The sequence below is a fragment of the Pristiophorus japonicus genome, chromosome 21 (genome assembly GCF_044704955.1).
Source record: "Pristiophorus japonicus isolate sPriJap1 chromosome 21, sPriJap1.hap1, whole genome shotgun sequence".
NCBI classification, from domain to species: Eukaryota; Metazoa; Chordata; class Chondrichthyes; family Pristiophoridae; genus Pristiophorus; species Pristiophorus japonicus.
Genome location: NC_091997.1, coordinates 39,801,386 through 39,822,865, shown reverse-complemented (window position 1 = coordinate 39,822,865; position 21,480 = coordinate 39,801,386). Strand labels below are relative to the sequence as shown.

Sequence of the window (21,480 nt, the reverse complement as noted above, 5' to 3'; positions counted from 1 at the left end):
TAGTGGAAGGATTAGAGGGGAGATGAGGAAATATTTTTTCACCCAGAGGGTGGTGGGGGTCTGGAACTCACGGCCTGAAAGGGTGGTAGAGGCAGAAACCCTCACCACATTTAAAAAGTACTTAGATGTGCACTTAAAGAACTGTGACCTACAGGGCTACAGACCTTGTGCCGGAAGGTGGGATTAGGCTGACTAACTCTTTTTCGATCAGCACTGACACAATGGGCCGAATGGCCTCCTTCTATGCTGTAATTTTTCTATGATTCTACGATAAAACCAGAGTCAGAGTCAGAGCATTCAAGTGGGATAAGGGCAAGGCCAGGGAGGGATTTAAAATCCAGGACTTGAATTGTTTTTTTTTACACCTAGTTTCCAAAGCACAAAATCCTCAAGTGTAGAAATATTTTTTTTGTTAAGTTCAGGTACCCAAAGTTCCTATTTAAAATGTCTTAATCACTGCTGTGACGAGCTAATTTGTTTTTCTACCAAATTAAGGTTTCCTGCAAAGAATGCTTAGTCACACTCCAAATATTTCAAAATTCTTTGCCTTCCAGCAGTTGTTGTCCATGGGAAAGGAGAAGAAAAAGGAAAACAGCACACCAAGCAGAGAACAAATCCTAAAAGTCAGTGCCATAGAAAAGAGAGAGCCATTACAGTAGAAACTGCAGTAGAATAATCGCACATAATTAGGAAAACTGAGATCACAACAACAGCAAATCGTAAATTGAACTAGCAGGAACACAGGAGAACAAAACCGTTAATGAAACACAAACAGAGCAGAGTTAGAGGGACAGCAAAAAAATATATACAGGCAAATATATATTCGAACAACTTGTATTTATATAGTGCCTTTAACATAGTGAAACCTCCCAGGGCTCTTCGCAGGAGTATTATAAGATTAAAAATTTGATAACGAGCCACATAAGGAGAAATTAGGGCAGGTGACCAAAAGCTTGGTCAAAAAGGTAGATTTTAAAAAGTGTCTTGAAGGAGGAAAGAGAGGTAGAGAGGCGGAGAGGTTTAGGCAGGGAGTTCTAGAGCGTAGGGCCCAGGCAACAGAAGGCACGGTCATCAATGGTTGAAGGATTACAATCAGGGATGCTCAAGAGGGCAGAATTAGAGGAGCGCAGATATCTCGGAAGGGTTGTGGGGCAGAGGAGATTACAGAGATAGGGAGGGGCGAGGCCATGGAGGGATTTGAAAACAAGGACGAGAATTTTGAAATTGAGACGTTGCTTAACCGGGAGCCAATGTAGGTCAGCGGGCACAGGGGTGATGGGTGAGCGGGACTTGGTGCGAGTTAGGACACAGGCTGCCAAGTTTTGGATCACCCCTAGTTTAGAATGTGGGAGGCCAGCCAGAAATGTGCTAGAATAGTCAAATCTAAAGCCTAGGCCTCTGCCACTGTGAACTCGTCCCCTTTTATACAGTGTAAGCAGGGCTTCTTTGGAGTAGAGTTGGACATGACATGTCTGATAATGATAGATTGTAACGAGCAGCAGATTTAATAATCCAACAGCTGAGTCACACAGGTCCACAGTGCTCCAAGATGCTGCTGCTGACTAGCCAGCGAGCTTAAAACAATGATGGAATCTTAAGGCTAAACCTGCTATTCGGCTCCAGTTATCACTACAAGCCAATGCCCCAATGGGCAGAGTGGTCTTCGCTGGACAAGCAGCAGGAAGCTTACCACTGTTCTGCAATGAACAGTTTCCCAGTTTTAGTAGCCCCTACACATACTTGGCATGGGAGGGGACAGGGAAAGAAAGAGGAGGTAAAGAGAAAAGGCAAAGGAATAAAATAAAATGCAGATCTAAAACATGGCACTGAAATTATCGCGGTGATTTGCAAATTGTAAAATAGAACTTTGATTTAGAATAAAGTGAAAATTAAAGCTTTGAGAGCACATCAAAATACAATAATTGCACAAGAACCTCTTAAGAATGCAATTTTTTAATAACAAAATTTGGGCAGAGTGCTGTATTAGCACAACAAAGGTTGGAGATCAAATATTTTTGCTGATGAACATATTCCAACCTATTTTATGATTAAAGGAGTTAATAGGGTAGATAGAGATAAATTATTTCCTTTGGTCGAGAGTCCAGAACAAGAGGGCATAACCTTAAAATTAGAGCTAGGTCGTTCAGGGTGATGTCAGGAAGCTCTTCTACATATAAAGGGTATTGGAAATCTAGAACTCTTTACTAACCCCACCCCCACCCAAAAAACTGTTGAGGCTGGGGTCAACGGAAAATGTCAAAACGGAGATTGATAGATTTTTGTTAGGCAAGGACATTAAAGGTTATGGAACCATGGAGGGTAGATGGGGTCATGATACAGATCAGCAATGACTAATTGAATGGTGGAACAGGTTCAAGGGGCTGAATGGCGTACTCCTGTTACTATGTCCCTCTCTATTTCTACTCACCAGTACTTGGAGCCGTGGGCAATAGATGGAAAGCTGAATTAAAGTGTTGTCTGTAATCTGTCAGAGAAAAACAGAAGTAAATTGAATGACCAAACATGGACACTGAAACTTGTTGCTTCAGTACATCTGCTTTTACACAGGGTCAGCACTTCCAATAGATACATGCCAATTTTTTTGTTGGAAAAGTAATACTGACTTTTTTGGTAGGGGATAGAAAGGGCAAATATCACATGTTTTTCCACAAAGATTACTATTTGAGACAATGCCAAATATTATTTTGTTATCCTTTCTAACTTGACACCTTGTCTTTATTTATTCTTCTTTGAATAATTCTGTAATGAGCAGTGCATAGCTGTTTTGTGCCGAGTTAGCAAGGTGGTGGGCCAGGAAGAAAACAACTCCATTTCCTTGGGGAGGGTCAAGTTATATATTTTAAAGTCAACACCAACGTCAGTGTTCTCTCTCAGGCCAACATCGCCAGCATTGAGGCATTGACCACGCTCGATCAGCTCCGATGGACGGGCCACATCGTCCACAAGCCCAATATTAGACTCCCAAAACAAGCGCTCTACTCAGAGCTCTGACACAGCAGGCGATCCCCAGGTAGGCAGAGGAAACGCTTCAAGGACACCCTCAAAGCCTCTTTGAAAAAGTGCAACATCCCCACCGACACCTGGGAATCCTTGGCCCAAGACCGCTCAATGTGGAGGAGAAGCATCCGGGAAGGTACCAAACACCTCGCCGGGAGCACACGGAAGCCAAGCACAAACAGCGGAAGGAGCGCACGACACCCCACCCACCCAGCTGTCCCTTCAACCACCCTCTGCCCCACCTGTGACAGAGACTGTAGGTCCCGCATTGGACTCATCAGTCACCTTACAACTCATTAGTGAGGAAGCAAGTCAGCCTCGACTCCGAGGGACTGCCCAAGATTTTAAAGTAATGAATCGCAGGATGGTAGTGTCACTGGAAGGACCAACATTTATTGCCCATCCATAGTTTGATAAACCGGGTGGCTTGCTTGGGCACCTCAGAGGGAAATGAAGAGGTGTGGAACTGGAGTCACATTTAGGCCAGACCAGGCGAAGGCACATCACTGAACCAGTTAGGTTTTTACAACAATCTGGACAGCTTTGTGGTCACTTTTACGGAAAGCTGCTTTTTTTTCTCCATACTTTAAAAAAAAAACTGAATTCACATTTTCAACTGTCATGATGAGATTTGAGCTCATGTTCCCCAGAGTACGAGTCTAGTAGCATAACCACTACTCTGCTGTACCCCTGCATGGGTTCCTGCTTCTAGCTGCTATCCAGTGACCTGGCCCAGAGAGTTGAGAACTACCAAATCTTGCCCTTAGCCTGTTTCACTTAGCACGGTGCGGGACACACTGCATGATGGCTCAGCAGTGATCCCGACACAGAAAGAACAGTCACTTGGGCGAGTAACAGAAGGCAGACAGGATACATGGAAAAAAATAGCCTACTTGTTACGAGTTACACATGACACAAGCTGTGTTTTCAATAGCAGCTTTGGTACCTCACAAATGTGTTGCAAGGAAAACATGAAATTACGAATTTTGTATCGTTCCACAGTTTTCAGTTGAGTGTTCTTTATTTTTCCAGTGATCTGTTGGTCCCTTGTTTTTGCACCCTCCCAAAAATAGACATTGCACCATGGATTATCTAACATTCTATGGCAAAAAGATGATTTTACATCATTTCACAATGTAACGATTTGACATTGGTTACTATGACTACGTACTTCAGGAAGTTTTCATTTCTCAATGGTAATAATGTAGGGCTGGAATGAGGTCAGTGTGTATATACCATGAGCATTGGTCCTAGAATTCCCTGGCACCAAAAAATAACAATTTTATATGGCATGTAAAGATAGATTCTGCAGGAGTTCTTTCTAGGGTTGGATGGCATCATGGCTATTCATTAGTAGATATTTGTATTATATAATACATGACATTAATCCCAAAGGCCACAATGGACTAAACATAGGCTGATTTTCCATGGAAGTTATTGCAAGGTTATATTTCATGAAATGTATCAAGCTTATTATTTTTTTAAAACAGTACCTTCAATCATAAACCACAAAATGATATCCAAGATTTTTTTTCTAAAAGTAGCAAATAGATACTGAGCTCAAAAGCCTTTAAACAGACGGTATCTATTTAGACCTGGGAACTAAAATATGGAGCGTCTGCAGTGTTTAACAGGAATAGAAAAAAACAACTCAATCTTCTTTGGGCTTCATCAACCATTGGTCCAAAAGAAAGATAGTACTGGGCTTAGTATCGTCAATTGTTCCTTAAACGCAAAGATCATAGAGGGTGCTTATTCTAATGTGAGTATGCATGCATTTCCAGACCTAATGCATCAGTTTAACGGAATTGGCAGCACTCTTGCCTCTGTCAGGATGTTATGGGTTCCAGGCAGAGTTCGAACTCAGAATATAGGCTGACATGCCAGAGCAGTACTGCAAGAGTGCTGTATTGTCAGGAGCGCCATCCTTTGGCAGTTAACCCAAAATGCTGTGCATTCCAGTGATTTAGGTGTCCACTTGTGGTTCTGTGGCTGAAGACTGATCAAGTGGCAGCTCCAGCATCCAATTCCAATCAATTAAGTACTGTTGCCAGGCACAAGTTACATCGCAAGTATAGTCAGCAAGCATACTGAGCAGAAACTGAAAACAGAGCAAGTTCCAGCCATAGACCTAGAACAGAGGATAAGACAGACAGGGGGAAATACTATTGTATGGTGGAGCAGTCGGGGTCCGGAATAGGAAGAGATGTCTTGTCAGTGTTGTCAGTCCTCTTGTGAATCAAAGAACTAGTCTGTGATCTTTCCTCAGGGCAATAGCGGATTTATTGCTGATCTTGCTGGAGTTAAAAATCAGCTCCGACTCCAAAAATAAATTTGTCCCATGTGGCAGAACTATCAAATTTAAGAACATTATTGGTCAATGATCTCTCCTGGTTGATAGAATCACGGGGACCTGCATCTGATTGTGTGTGTGAAAAGCAAAAACCCATCATCATGTGTGGTCAAAGTCCAGCCCAGGTAGGGATCGGACACCAGACTGTAATAAATGCAGCTCTAGGTCAAGGGGGCAGAGTTCTTGGTTAGCAGAAATTAAGACCAGCTTCCACCTGGCCTCATTTCCACCATGACAACTCTGAACAGAAAAGGCAAAACACCCCTAAAAACCAGAAGTAACATTGTTAATCTACTCCTTACCAGCACATCACAAGAAGGATTAATAAATATAGCCGTTGGTAGCTCATTCTAACCACTTCCGGCAGGTGAAAAAGAGTTTGCTATTGACATTACCATCATCACTAGCTGGGAATTATACTTATGGCTCCGTAAGAAAACATTGGCTCAGACTTTAAAGTCACCTTTAGATGGGACTTGGTGTGATACTGGACAAAATTGAAGAATCATTGGCCCAAGTTTCTGCCCCCCTGCAAAAACGGCGCACCTTAGAATAAAAAGGGTGCCGAAAACTTACCTTGTGATTCTCTGGACTCCTCGGGACGTCTTCAGCCTCGGCATTGCGCAGCACAAGGAGGGTGAGGGAGGGCTGAGCTAGGTCCAGGCGCTGAAAATAGTGCCGGGACCCCTGCACATGCGCGCTAGAGTGTGCTCGCATGTGCAGTAGCTCTTCGCAGCCCGGCGCTCTGCAGGCCTGCTGCCGCGTTGTATGAATTGAACTGAGAAAATAGTTTTCATTTTTGCAAACTGGTATAAGTTCATCATTGCAGTTAAACCTCTAGTACTGACCAGAGCAGCTAAAATGTACCAAGTGTTTGGGTGAGTTTCTCTGATGGCACTGTATTTATGATATTTTAAATATTTCACAGCTGGTTATTATTTTACTGTAAAATCTTGTAAATAAAAGGCTGACAATAATGACTTGTGTGAGAGAATATGTTTTGCTGTAGAATCGTCTGACCCATCTGAATGTTGTGTGTGTGTGTGTGTGTGTGTGTGTGTGGGTGTGCGTGCCCGTGTGCGTGCGCATGTGCACTGATGAGAAGAGTGTCTGTAATTGAGTTTGTGTAAAGTTAGGTACTACGCCTCTGAAATTGTCTCGGGGTGCAAACATTTCTGGTTGTTGCAGTGTGCGAGTTCTTTATGCTGTGTCACAGACTGCCGAGGCCCTAAGCTCTGTCGTTCCCGCCCTAATAAACCTCTATGCCTCCCCCCTCGTTCAGCCTCATCCCCCTTCCCCCCCGCGTCCAGCCTCTGTTCACCCACCCCCCTCCCCCCACGCGTTCAGCCTCCCCTCCTCCCCTCTCATTTGTTATTGATTGGCTGCTTATTACTTTGGTCTTGGTGCTTTAGGTGCAGGGTTCCTTCTATATTTTATTTGTTAATTAATTGCTTATTACTTTTTGTGCTTAGTTTAGTGCTTGGTACTTTAAATGTACTGCTTTGTTTAGTGCTTAGTGCTTTAAATATACTTATGCTTCTTTAATGTTGTTGTGAATGTGTTTAGTGCTTTGGAAAATCGTCTAACTCTTCCCCCCCGCCCCCCATTGATGTTGATGTGTCTGCCTCAGCCGGGAGCCTACACTTGCTTATTCACAAAGAGAGAGAAACAACTGTCCTTACTCAGCAGATATAAGGCAAAATATCATTGCAAGAAGTTTTAGGCCATTTTAAATGCTGTGTTTAGTCTTTTGTGTTTAATGCTTCCTACCCAGTCTCTGGTTGTGCCTGCACTGAACTTAACTCTAGATAAGGTTTTTCAGAACTTACAAAAGTGGACACTTACTCCGTTCTAAGTTAGTTTGGAGTAAGTTTTCGCTGCCGAAACTTGCAAAACAGACCTAAGTGGCTGGACACACCCACTTTTGAAAAAAAAAACTGAACTAAAACGAAACTAAGCTAACTCACTAGAACTGGAGCAAACTAAATGCCGAAAATTGCAATTTCTAAGATACTCCAAACTAAACTAGTTGCTCCAAAAAAATTGGAGCAACTCCACCCGAAACTTGGGGGCCAAAATCACTATTCATTTTATCAAACAAAAAAGTTTGTAAAAACTCTGAAAGTTCAATCACCTGAACACACTCTTCCAGGTCCATTTTCTCAAGCTCATGGCAATTCTGCAAACACAAACAGGCAGTATTAAAGTAAAGAAAATGCAACGATCGCCCCTCCTCCCCAATATGCTTATTCCTATAGCAGCCTTTTCAGTCCAGAACAGTCTGTAGGGCCTGTTGTAGATTTTACATCTGAACGTTGACATTTTTAACAAATCAAACCTCGAAGAAAGAACAAAAATCTCATCTTCAGCAAAGCTTCAGATAATGTACGAGACAGGAAGTCCACCCTGGAAGTAGGAGACACTTTGTCGCAAATATCAGTCAGACCACCTTATATCCAGCACAGTCACAGATTGAATACTAGCTCTTTTTTTTTTACAAACACATCAATAAGAAACACAGCCCCCTGTGATCCTAGTTGACTTAATGCATGTTTGTTCGAATGTGTATTTTTCCAGAGAGTGACCATTTACCCTCCAGGCATATAAAACATCAACCCAGTGTACAAGGCTACACTCAGGATATCTGTGCACTTACCCGGGCTAATGTGGTAAATCCCACGTCTGTTAACTGCGAACACCTAGCAATCTCTAATATTCTAAAAAATAAAAACAAAATCTGTTAAAAGTAGGAAAAACTTGTGTAATAATCTTGTCATTTTATCCTTTCTGGCCTACGCCTGCAATCTTGCTTCATTATGTCAGCAATTGGCATCACTAGAGATCAATGTCTATTTCAAAAAGTACTTAATTGGCAATAAGTGCTTTGGGACATCCCAGGGTTGTAAAAAGCATTGTATAAATGCAAGTCTTTTTCTTTATTATGTCTTCAGCTCAAGCAAATGTGGTTCAAGAGAAGCAACTGGTTAATGTTTAACAAAATGGTAACCCATTCTTTCCTTTTCTACTCCTAATTTCTGATCCGTTTTTCAGATGAGACATTAAACCGAGGCCCCGTCTGCTCCCTCAAGTGGGCGTAAAAGATCCCACGGCACTATTTCAAAGAGCAGCAAGGGAGTTATCCCCGGTGTCCTGGCCAATATTTATCCCTCAATCAACATTAACAAAAACAAAATTATCTGGTCATTATTATATTGCTGTTTGTGGGAGCTTGCTGTGCGCAAATTGGCTGCCGCGTTTTCTACATTACAACAGAGACTACACTCCAAAAGTACTTCATTAGCTGTAAAGTGCTTTGAGACATCCGGTGGTTGTGAAAGGCGCTATATAAATCCAATTCTTTAACAAGGTCAGCTGTGTATTCCAGCACTTTTTGTTTTTATTCTAGAATTTGCAGGGTTTCTTTTCTTTTTGAATTCTAGAAAACTTGAATCTAGCACTTTTTTCAATTCAACATGCACAAACATAGATTTGACACTGCAAAGCCTGCAAAGCTTTCAGGGTGCTAGTTATCTCTAATGAGCTGCTGACAAACTCCCAGTCGCTCCAGTGAATGTGGTTGATAGAGGACTGAGACATCACTCAAAAAGCAAAGCAAAATGTTACGAGAAAATACATAAAAAGGGCACTAAAAGGTTATTACTCAGCTGCAGAGCAGCACCTATCAGGCCATGCCTACCTAAGTCGAATGCAATTCTGTCCTAACGCATTCAAAATAGCATCAGTGATGTTACTGCAGCCAGAGACGCAGAGCGACTGTAGTTTATGACATCCTCTGCAAATCGTAATCAGTCCCTCATCTGTGATTTGCTGCAAAAGAAAGTCACAAAAAGAGTAAGAATTTACAGGATGTGGGTGAGGTGGTGATGTGACACAATGCGGTGCCACGGAGTGCAAAGGATGGTGTATTTGCTGGGACGTCCTACTTGGCAGCTTCCCAATCTTTCCCCATAAGGCAGGAGGAAGGGGAAAATAAAACAGCAGTACATATGGCCATTTCTCCCCCCACCCCTCCCCCACTTCCCGATGGTGAGTTCTGCAGCTGCAGCAGTTTCCTGGGAGCAAGTCACCTGCTTGTCCTGTCTACCAGGAAACAGTGGATGTTGTCGGAAGGGGAGGGGAGTTAAAAGGACCAAAGGAGGAAAGAAAAATCAAGCTGTTAGGGAAACATTAAATAGAATGCAACTCCGCCCCCCCTCCACCCCCCTCTACCCCAGACATTTAAACGGGTTAAAGTACTGGTGATTTACCGATTAGTACTGATGCATTGTTGTAGACAGAAAGGTTTGAGGAGGGAAGGAGTTGAGGAAAGTGAGTGGGTGTTGAGCTCAAACACAGGCAGGCTTGTTGGTTCAAATAGCATTTTTCTAATTCTAATAGTTCTGATCTTCCTACTAGTAATGAGGAGCAAAATATTATGGCATTTCCACAATGACAAGCTCAACAGCACAAATTACACCCAGCTGGAGGACTGCTTGCACAATAAACTGCAATTATACATTTATACCAACTGTAAGAAGATTAAGTATCAAGGTGGGCCTCACAGAGTAATTGAGAAATTTAAAGAAGAGCTTGAAGATTCCAGATGAAAGTGGAAATGGTTCGGAAATGACTCAACTTGCGTGCTTCCTCTGTCTACGAGGAAGTGCCATCGGGGCTGATTTCCCCAACATTCGCAGAGCAAGTGAGAGAAACTCCACCCCTTGTACAGCAGCCAGAGTGAGTGAGGAAGCATAGGATTTCACTGTCGCAATCAGTGGCTGGTGGCTTGGCATGGAGAAGAGGGGAAGTTTTTTTTTAAATGTACACCAGGTAGAGAGTAAAGAGGAGAATCATGGCTATGTAAAGTGGTCTGAGTAAATGGCATTTATAAAAATTTAAAGTGGGGGGGGGGGGGAAGTATAAGAATACTTTCACCGACATGCTTCCTGGTAGTTGTTTAATTGCAACGTCTGTACGGTTCACTGACTACAATTAGATGCAATATTACAAAAAGTATAGTACATCTGTGGTCTTTTATGAAAGGTGCACTTATAGGTACTGAAACATCAAGAATATCTGATTTATTTGATAATGTGGAATACAATTGAAAACCTGTTAAAAGCCTAGTTGACAGAACCCTTCAGCTTCTTGATGTCTCAGATGTAAAGTCTCCGAACTACACAGACCAGGAAACTCTCAGGCTCCATCCCTGGACTGCGGCGAGTTGGCAGATTCAGACAGCAGCCGTAGATGGATAATTGACCACAGCACTGGAGTTAGGGAATGGGGGTGAGCGAATCGTTGCCAGTCCTCACAACTGAACACTATGCAGTGATCCCTGCTGGAACTGTCAGCATCAATGCCAGCCAAGGATAGGATCCGGTTCCACTGCGATGCCCTCCACAGTTGGATAGTCTGCAGACAGACTTGGTCAAAGCTCACACGCCAATACCACGATTGGACAAAGAATCAAGGGTGAGCGCCACAAGGGGAATCCCATCCCAGTGAGGGAGCAAATATCTCCGAGAAGTGAGGAAGGGGAGAGAAAGTGAAGGAGAATTAAAAGAAAACTTTTTTGACTAACATGCTCAGACCCAATTACACCCATTAGCAGGTTAAAATAGGTCCAAATTGCAAGTTAAAATATTGTCACTTTGGTAACAGACATTCCAAAAAGTATATTCAAAGTTGGAAATTTGTCTGTGATCTGTGCATAAATCTGAGCAATAATAGACGCCATGTAGCATTTTTAAGCAAAAGAAACACTGCTTCTAATTAACTTCTACAAAATATATTTTGTTCTCCGAGAAAGCACAGGAGTTTAACAATGCCTAGTATCATTTTTTTTAAATGTTTTAAGAACCCTTTTATAGCTTCCATTAGATATACTTACAGAGCAAGTTTGTAGGTTCAGGGTAACTAGCTCAGGACAGTGAGCACCAATGTATTTCAGAGCTTCATCTTCTAGCTGTATGTAGGAAACAGGTACAAGAAAGTCATTTTAAAAACTCAGCGAATAATGGCTGACGAGAATCCGTGTTAACTACAATTCAATTAGCAAAAGAAAAAAGATATATAGCTACAGTAACCAATTCAGTAATTGCCATGGCCAACCTTAAGAAGCAAGACACTAAATAATCTTTGTTGTGCTGGTCATGTTACATTTCTTCTGAAAACTGGGGCACCATTAAACATTGCATCATGGTCATTTGAGTTTGAGGAACTCGAGTGGCCAGCATAGTTTGGACAGCAACGCTTTATACTGACACACTGACTAGTCTTTTAAAAAGTAATGCCATGCCCATTCTTTGAAGTTTCTCAAGGATGCCTTCCAGAAGTGAAAACAGTCCAAATCACTCTCTCCTAACAGAATTTCAGATGAAAGTTATAGCTGTAGGATTATAAAATTAGAGACAGTGGCCAGAATGTTACATGTTTGACCCGCCCGGAGCGAGGTGGGGGGGGGGGGAAGGAGAGGAGGGTCTGGTGGAGGGCAGGAAACTTGCTGTGGAGTTTTGAAAATTCCGATCCACAAGCTTAGGGGAGGGGGCCCCGAAGGAAGTACTCCTGCTCCTCCCAGCCCACAAGGATTGCTCCTCGAGGCTGTCCTCGCTTCGCTGCAGCTGCTGGGAATCCAGAGGCCCGGTATCCACAGTTAAACCTGCTCAGCAGCTTAAATCAGAGACCTGCAGTCTCATTCAAATATTGAAAGTGCCAAACTGCCTCCTGGGAGCGGGTTGGCTGTCCCCGTCCTGTTTCGAGTTAGAATAGTAACATTACTCCGCCTTCTAAAACATCTGTGGACAGTTTTGTAATTCCAGGACAATATAGTTACTGCTGAATTATTTCTGTAACACTCCAGCCGAATCATTATTGGTATCATTTTGCTATAAATTTATTTAACAAGAAATAAACTGGAACCCAAAATCTAAAGTGCAGCTTGCATTTTAAGCTGTCAATCAATTATTGCCAGATTGTAAAATATTTCTTATAGTAGTGATGTTCAGGCAACCACACAACATACTCCTTTTATACGATGGATCGTTATACAGACCTGCGTACATCCTTTAAGAAACAGAGCCTTCAATCCACCGCAGCCTCTCACCAGTGCCTGTATCCCATCCTTCGTCACCTGATCACACCAGGATATATTCAGCTGTTCTAAAAGTGGACACCCCTCACTGGAAACAAACACAGTTCAAGAATAATTGTAGACTTGCGGCAGTGGTGAAAAGTTGCACTTCTAACTTTAAACTATATGTAAGTTCACTGATCCGGAGCTCCCAGAAAGGGGCCTTGTTCACCGGGAGAGCGAGCTGGCAATAGGGCTGCAGTGCCAATTCTCTGATCAGAGCACCTGTTGAGTGAGGCTCCTGCTGTTAGTCCAAGGTCACTGAGTAAACCCCCAGTGATAAAATGACAACTTCACTGGAGTGAAAAATATTACACTCGTTATGATGCTAAAACTATAAAAAGTAAAACATTGTCAGTTAAAATCTGATAAATATAGGATACAAGTTTGCAGTGTATTATAAGACTGCATCACAACAGCATCACAAGTCAGGAGAACCAAGCTCAAATGGCATATAAATTAACCCCAAGGTGCATCGCTTGAACACATTATAGTGCATTACTATAGAAACTTACCAATTTCTTGGTGTTCATTCTTTCCCCGACTGATAGAAACTAGGCATAATTTGACAAGCAATACTGTACCATGCGATTACTTAGCAATGGGGTGCACTTAACAGAAGATACAGGGAGTGTTTACATTTTATTTTGTAGTTACTTGTGAGCTATCCATTGTACAAAAAAAAATTCCCGATTGGATTTTGGAAATTTCAGCCACTTGACTGAGCAAACTCTCAAACTTCTTTTCAAATCTTTTCTGCAGTCATGTGCATCCCTCCCTCTTGCACAATGTAACCATTAATTCACTGAGCAATGCCATTGGAGATCTACCAGTATGTTTATAAGAGAGAGTAGGACAAGTTTAATTTCGCTTGTGGCCCAGACATGTAAATATACATTCTTTTTGTGGCTGCAGTACTTTAAAACCAAATTTCCTTTTACAGCCACATTGATAGAAGTACACAGCTTTCTTGCTAATTTATTGCAAATGACTTCCTGATGATATAAAAAACAGCAAAAAAAAAGATAAAATTCTCCATGCAGCATCATAATATTCAGAAATGGGAACCTTCCAATTATGGAAAGAACCAAAAGTTGCAATTTTATTGCTCAGAAATATAAATTAAAATCAATGCACAAGATTAAAGTGCTCAAGACAGTATTTAATCTAATCTCAGGATTTAGTCGCCATTTATGATTGTTTAGAGTTTATGATACGACTTCAAAACCCGCTCCCGATTGCATTACACCCTTGTCTGACACTTCCCAGGTTAAATTCACTCTTAGGATCTGGGCATCGCTTGCAAGGCTGGCATTTATTGCTCATCCCCAGTTGCCTTGAGAAGGTGGTGGTGAGTCACCTTCATCTTGAATTGCTATTCTTTGTAGCAGTTTGATGCAACTGAGTGGGGAAAGGTAGCAGAGTGGTTGTGTTACTGGACTAGTAATCCAGAGGCCTGGACTAATAATCTGGAGACGCGAGTTCAAATCCCACCACGGCAGCTGTGGAATTTAAATTCAGTTAATAAAATAAATCTGGATTAAAAATGAAATGGCTGTCGCAAAAAAATCCATCTGGTTCACTAATGTCCTTTAGGGAAGGAAACTTGCCGTCCTTACCTGGTCTGGTCTGGCCTATACGTGACTCCAGACCCACACTAATGTGGTTGACTCTTAACTGCCCTCTGAAATGGCCTAGCATGCTACTTAGTTGTAACAAACCGCGACAACAAACAATGATAATAAAACCAGATGGATCACCCAGTATAGACCTAGACACTGGCTTGGAACACGTCTACAGCACACCCAGCCCCATCAACCCTGCAAAATCCTCCTCGTTAACATCTGGGGACTTGAGTCAAAATTGGCAGAGCTGTCCCACAGACCAATCAAGCAACAGCCTGATATAAATCATACTTTCAGAATCATATAGTTCAGCTAATGGCTTGGACTCCATCGCCATCCCTGCGTATGTCCTGTCCAACCGGCAGGACCGACCCATCAGAAGTGGCGGCAGAGTGGTGTACAGGCAGAGGGTGTGGCCCTGGGAGTCCTCAACAAGGAAACCCCTCCTGCTGATTACCACCTACCGCCCTCCCTCAGCTAATGAATCAGTACTCCTCCATATTGAACACCACTTGGAAGAAGCACTAAGGGTAGCAAGGGCGCAGAATGTACTCTGGGTAAGGGACTTCAATGTCCATCACCGAGAGTGGCCCGGTAGCACCACTACTGACCGAGCCCTGAAGCACACAGCTGCCAGACAAGCCTTGGGCAGGTGGTGAGAACAAAGAGGGAAAAACCTACTTGACCTCGTCGTCACCAATCTACCTGTCGCAGATCCATCTGTCCATGACAGCATTGGTAGCAGTGATCACCGCACAGTCCTTGTGGTGACGAAGTTCCGTCTTCACACTGAGGAACTACCACCGCACTAAATAGGATAGATTCAGAACAGATCTAGCAGCTCAAAATTGGGCATCCATGAGCTGCTGTGGGCCATCAGCAGCAGCAGAATTGTATTCCATACAACCTGTAACCGCATGGCCCGGCATATCCCTCACTACCATTATCAAGACAGGTGACCAACCCTGGTACAATGAGGAGTATAGAAGAGCATGCCAGGAGCAACACTAAAGATGTACCTAAAAATGAGCTACCAACTTGGTGAAGCTGCAGCACAGGATTACGCTGCAGGAGCTCCTCAGGGCAGTGCTTCATCAATGACCTTCCCTCCATCATAAAATCAGAAGTGGGAATGATCAGTGCCATTCACAACTCCTCAGATGATAATCAGTCAGGCTTGGGCTGATAAGTAGCAAGTAATATTCGCACCACAAGTGCCAAGCAATGATTATCTCGAACAAGAGAGCATCTAACCACTGCATCTTGACATTCAATGGCATTATCTTCGCCAAACCCCCAACATCAACATTCTGGGGGTCACCATTGACCAGAAACTAAACTGGACCAGCCACATGAATACTGTGGCAACAAAAGCAGGTCAGAGGCTGGGTATTCTGAGGCCAGTGTCTCACCTCCTGACTCCCCAAAGCCTTGCCACCATCTACAAGGCACAAGTCAGGAGCATGACGGAATACTCTCCACTTGCCTGGATGAGTGCAGCGCCAACATCACTAGAAGCTCAACATCATCCAGGACAAAGCAGCCAGCTTGATTTACATCCTATCCACCACCTTCAACATTCACTCCCTCCACCAACAGAGCACCATGGCTACAGCGCACTGCAGCAACTCGCCAAGGCTTCTTCGACAGCACCTCCCAAACCCTTCTACCACCTTGTAGGACAAAAGCAGCAGGTGCATGGGAACACCATCACCAACAAGTTCCCCTCCAATCACACACCATATTGACTTGGAAATATATCACCATTCCTTCATAGACACTGGGTCAAAATCCAGGAACTCCCTCCCAGCAGCACTGTAGGAGTACCTTCACCACATGGACCGCAGCGGTTCAAGGTGGCACATCGCCACCTTCTCATGGGCAATTAGGGATTTGCAATAAATGCTGGCCTTGCCAACGACATCCCAGGAAGGAATTTTAAAAAGAATGGCTTGCTAGGCACCACAGTGTAGAGTCAATCACAGTGTAGTCCAGACCAGGTTTGGACAGCAGAGGTCCTTCCCCAATGGAGATTAGTGAACCAGTCGTTGTTTTTTTTTTAAAATGACAATCAGACAGCTTCATGATCACTCCAAACTAAATTTTCAAACTGCGCTGGTGGGATTTGAACTCATCTTCCCTGGATTATTAATCCAGTAACATGTCATGTAGAGTAGTGGTTATCATTTCTCTACTGCTGAATAGATTATAATGAAAATAGCTGTCCTTTCGAACACATTTCAATCACTACATCATGGCCCAGATACTATGAGAATATTTAACTGATGATTATTCATTAAATCAGTGGAGCTTCTAAGTTTCTGTTAATTCAGCATTTTACCAAAGAACAATGCCTATTACAGTCACAGATGCAGGGTTACAAGCACAGATAAAATCAAAGTGCTTACAAGCTGCACTGGAAATTGGTTTAAATAAACACTAATACATCAGACACTGAAGTGCTGCATCGTTGGAACTCACCTCAGAGCTTTCAAAGAAAGGTTTGTGATAGATGTGCATGAAGCTAGGTCTAGACTTCTTAGCTTGGAGCAGAATTTACTTAGACTGGTACAGGTTCTGTAAAACAAGTACAACCCATAAATTATCAAGAGTCCATTCCTGCCACTTAATGGAACTGTTATTATTCAAGAGCAATTCTCCAATGATTTTGACAAAGGGTCCACACTCTCCTCTCAAACAGTTGCTGCCTGACCTGCTGAATGTTTCTAGCATTTTCTGTTTTGTCTCATTTCTCCAATAATAGCAACAGCAGGCAGATTAAATTCTCACACCCACTGTTGTGCTTAGCAGCAAGATTTATTTTCAATGAAACCTCACTTGCTGAGATACATTAATTGTGCTCCATTTAAAGAGAGAGTGAAGAGAGTGAAATATTGGATGGGATAAACATAGTAAGAGAGAGAAAGTATTAAAGGGTTTAGCATCTTTAAAAGTAGATAAATCGCCAGGACCGGATGAAATATATCCAAGACTATTAAAAGTAGTAAGGAAGGAAATTACAGAGGCTCCGACTATAATTTTGAAATCCCCCCTGGCTACAGGAGTGGTGCCAGAGGACTGAAGAATTGCTAACGTTGTACCATTGTTTAAAAAGGGAGAAAAGGTTAAACTGAGCAATCACAGGCTGGTTAGTTTAACCTCCGTGGTGGGCAAATTATTGGAATCAATTCTGAGAGATAGTATAAACGTTCATTTAGAAAGACTCAGATTAATCAAAGACAGCCAGCATGGATTTGTTAAGGGAAGGTTGTGTCTGACTAACTTGAATGAATTTTTTGAGGAGGTAACAAGGAGGGTCGATGAGGGCAGTGTGCTTGATGTAGTCTACATGGATTTTAGCAAGGCTGATCAAAAAAGTATGGGATCCAAGAGAGTGGCAAATTGGATCCAAAATTGGCTCAGTGGCAGGAAGCAAAGGGTAATTGGCTGATGGGTGTTTTTGCAACTGGAAGGCTGTTTCCAGTGGGGTTCTACAGGGCTCAGTGCTCGGTCCTTATTTTTTGTAGTATATATTCATGATTTAGACTTAAATGTAGGTGGCATGATAAAGAAATTTGCAGACGATACAAAAATTGGCCGTGTGGTTGACAGTGAGGAGGAAAGCTTTATTCTGCAGGAAGATATCGATGAACGGGTCAGGTGAGCAGAAAAGTGGAAAATGGAATTCAATCTGGAGAAGTGTGAGGTAATACATTTAGGGAGGTGCAAACAAGGCAACACAACAAATGGGAGGATACCCAGAGGTGTGGAGGAACAAAGGGACCTTGGAGTGCATATCCACAGATCCTTAAAGGTAGCAGGACAGGTCGATAAGGCAGTTAAAAAGGCAAAAAGGCATAGAATATAAGAGCAGGAAACAATACTAGTTAGGCCTGAGCTCGAGTCCTGCGTACAGTTCTGGTCAAATTACAAGAAAGATGTGACTGCACTAGAGAGAGAGAGTGCAGAGTAGATTTACGAGGATATTGCCAGGACTAGAACATTTTAGCTATGAGGAAAGATTGGATAGGCTGGGGTTGTTTTCTTTGGAACAGAGGAGGCTGAGGGGAGATTTAATTGAGGTATTTAAAATTATGAGGGGCTTAGAGTTGATAGGAAGGACCTAAGTTCCCTTAACAGAGGGGTCAATAACTAGGGTGCATAGATTTAGAGGAGTTGGTAGAGGGATTAGAGGGGAGATGAGGAAAAACATTTTCACCCAGAGCGTGGTGGGGGTCTGGAACACTTTCTAAAAGGGTGGTAGAGGCAGAAACCCTCATCACATTTAAAAAGTATCTGGATGTGCGTTTAAAGAGCCGTGACCTACAGGGCTACAGACCTAGTGTTGGAAGGTGGGTTTCAGCTGGGTAGCTCTTTATCGACCGGCATGGATACAATGGGCCGAATGGCCTCCTTCTTGTAATTTTTCTATGATTCTATGATTAAAAAGTAAAATCATTGGGAAAAATAAAATGAACATTCAGCACTTTAATTTTCTGAATTGTTGTGCCGAGTGCTGATGACAGTAGGAAACCCGGGTTAGACAGGATATGGAACCTGGCACGGAGAAGGAACTAAATTATCAGTAACCATAACTGCAATTAATCTAGGTGTTTTAGCAGATGCAATTTCTACTGTGCACACCATTTATCTCAACCACAGCACTGGGCCATATAATTGGATTGGAAAATTGCAAACATCTCTCCATTATTTAAGAAGGGTGGAGAGAAAAGTCAGGTAACTACAGACCTGTCAATCTCACGTCAGTTGTGGTAAGATTACTAGAATTGGTCATAAGGGACAGAGAGGACAGGGCACTTGGACAAATTTGAACTGATCAGAGAGTCATTTTAGATTTCTGAAGAGCAAGTCATGTTCAATTTGGTTGAATTTTTTATTGCTTTTTTAAAAAAAGAGTCCATAAATGTTGTCTCTATGGACTTCCAGAAGGTATTTTGAGAAGATTTCTCAAGAGATTTATAGTAAAAATGAAAGCCTTCAAAATTCACGGCAACCTTGCGGCATGGTTTAGACATTGCTCGAGAGGTAGCAGACAGAGGGTAGTGATAAAGGGTATGTACTCGGATTGGTGAAATGTGACTACTGGGATCTCTACTCGGACCTCAGCTTTTCACTATTTATAAATGACTTGGATAAAGGAACATGGAACTGTATGCCACTGCTGATGACACTAAGTTAGGTGGTTCGGTAAAGAGTGTAAATGGGAGCAGAAAGTTGCAAAGGGACATTGATAGATTAAATGAGTGGGCAAAACTCTGGCACATGGAGTTTAATGTGGAAAGTCAGGCCATCCACTTTGGACCCAAGAAAGATAGATCAGAGTATTTTCTAAATGATATAAAGCTAGGAACTATGGAGGAGCAGAGAGGTTTGGGTGTCCATGTACACAAATCACTAAAGTGGACAACTAGCAGCAACTTGCCAAGGCTGCTTCGGCAACACCTCCCAAACCCGCAACCTGCACCACCTAAGAAGGACAAGGACAGCAGGCACATGGGAGCACCATCATTTGCAAGTTCCCCTCCAAGTCACACACCATCCTGACTTGGAAATATATCACTGTTCCTTCATCGTCGCTGGGTCAAAATCCAGGAACTCCATCCCTAACTGCACTGTGGGTGTATCTTCACCACAAGGACTGCAGCAGTTCAAGAAGGTGGCTCACCACCACTTTCTCAAGGGCAATTAGGGACAGGCAACAAAAGCTCGTCTTGTCAGCGACACCCACATCCCAGAACAGATAGGAAAAAAAATCAAACAGTTGCTAAAAGCAATCAAAAAGGATAATAGAATATTGTCCTTATTCCTAAGGGGGCTAGAATAAAAAACACACTGTGGTAGTTATGTTTCAGTTGTACAGAGCCTTAGTCAGACCCCCTTCTGGAGTACAGCATTCAGTTCTGAGCACCGCATCTCAGGAAGGATATATTGGCCTAGGAGAGGGAGCAGCACAGATGCATCTGAATACTAGAGTCAAGGTTTGAATAGGAGGACAGAAAGCATAAACCTGGCTTATATTCCCTGGTGTATAGAAAATTGAGGGGTGACCTAATCGACATGTTTAAAATTAGAAAAGGATTCAATAAGTTAGATTGACAGAAATTATTTCTTCTGGTTAAGTGGTTAAGGAATCCACAACGAGGTGACATAATCTTAAAACTAGAACCATGCCATTCAAGAGTGAAATCAGGAGGCACTTCTTCACACAAAGGGTAGTGGAAATCTGGAACTCTCTCCACAGAAGGCTATGGATGCTAGGTAAACTGAAACTTTCAAGACTGAGATCAATAAGACTTTGGTTAGGCAAGGGTATCACGGTACATGGAGCTAAGGCAGGTAAATGGGGATGAAGGATAGACTATCTACGATCTGATTGAATGGCAGAACAGGCTTGAGGAGTCGACTGCATATTTCAATGCTCCTTCTAGCCAGTGCCCCAGCATTAGTATTCACTGTTTAACCAAAACATGCTAAAGAAACCATGTTACACTGTGACTACCAGTCATCATTAAAGCTGCACTCGCATGCACCAACAGTCAAAGTTCACAATCTCCTTCTCTCCCTGTATCTTGAAGATATTGACTAATATAGTCCCACAGATGCCAGTTGCCCTCATGTATCTCTTCACATATGAGCCTAAACAAATTTTAACAGGCTGTTCAACCAAGGGGCTATCACAGTCAAGCATGGGGGCACGGAGCCGAATTTCTGCTACATTCAACTTACATTTGACTTGAGAAGTGTGCAAGCTATTTACGTACACATAAGTGAAAAGCAACTGGGTTCCGTTTGTAATACCAAGGAAAAACATGTGCAAACATCTAAATTTCAACTGTGGTCATGTCTTCACATACCAGAAGCCAGTATTCTAATAACAGCTTGCCAGAAATTCACACCTCTCCATTTGTTTTTACAGCTTAATCAGTGGATGTTTGGTTTAGGAAACAAGTATAAAGTTGCTGGTTTTGAAAATGAAATAGTGCAGCATTACATCCAGAGAAAGATTACTTCCCGATTTATTTATTTTCTCCTATTCATTCCAACTTTGGTGACCTCTTGCACTACGACCTTTGCCCTTCATCCCGGTTCATATTAAAAATAAACAAAGGCCACAACTTACTGGAAGAGAGGGGAGTTTTCAAATTACTGCAATCAGTTTACTTACGCATCTGTAATTTTTGTGCATCCATTCAGATTTAACTGTTCAATATTTCTGCAGTTCTGAGCAAAGGTCCTAGGGCAATAAAACAAGAGAAAAAGAGACAGCAGTTATTATAAAATGCACTTACACCTTTGAGGTGCAGTAAAATATCTCAAGGCGCTTCACAGGA

General features: G+C 42.5%; 1 protein-coding gene across 5 annotated transcripts in view; it reads right to left on the bottom strand.

Moving 5' to 3' along the window:
• Nucleotides 1–21,480, bottom strand: part of LOC139233964 (F-box/LRR-repeat protein 20) — a 177,421-nt gene that overhangs the window by 6,847 nt on the left and 149,094 nt on the right. For all 5 annotated transcript variants that reach the window (XM_070864674.1, XM_070864672.1, XM_070864669.1 and 2 more), the window contains 8 exons: nucleotides 21,315–21,383; nucleotides 16,610–16,705; nucleotides 12,426–12,552; nucleotides 11,265–11,339; nucleotides 9,069–9,199; nucleotides 8,028–8,088; nucleotides 7,506–7,550; nucleotides 2,429–2,485 (listed from right to left, as the gene is read on the bottom strand). In XM_070864674.1, coding sequence (XP_070720775.1) covers nucleotides 2,429–2,485; nucleotides 7,506–7,550; nucleotides 8,028–8,088; nucleotides 9,069–9,199; nucleotides 11,265–11,339; nucleotides 12,426–12,552; nucleotides 16,610–16,705; nucleotides 21,315–21,383 — 661 coding nt within the window. The remainder of the gene's footprint in view (nucleotides 1–2,428; nucleotides 2,486–7,505; nucleotides 7,551–8,027; nucleotides 8,089–9,068; nucleotides 9,200–11,264; nucleotides 11,340–12,425; nucleotides 12,553–16,609; nucleotides 16,706–21,314; nucleotides 21,384–21,480) is intronic.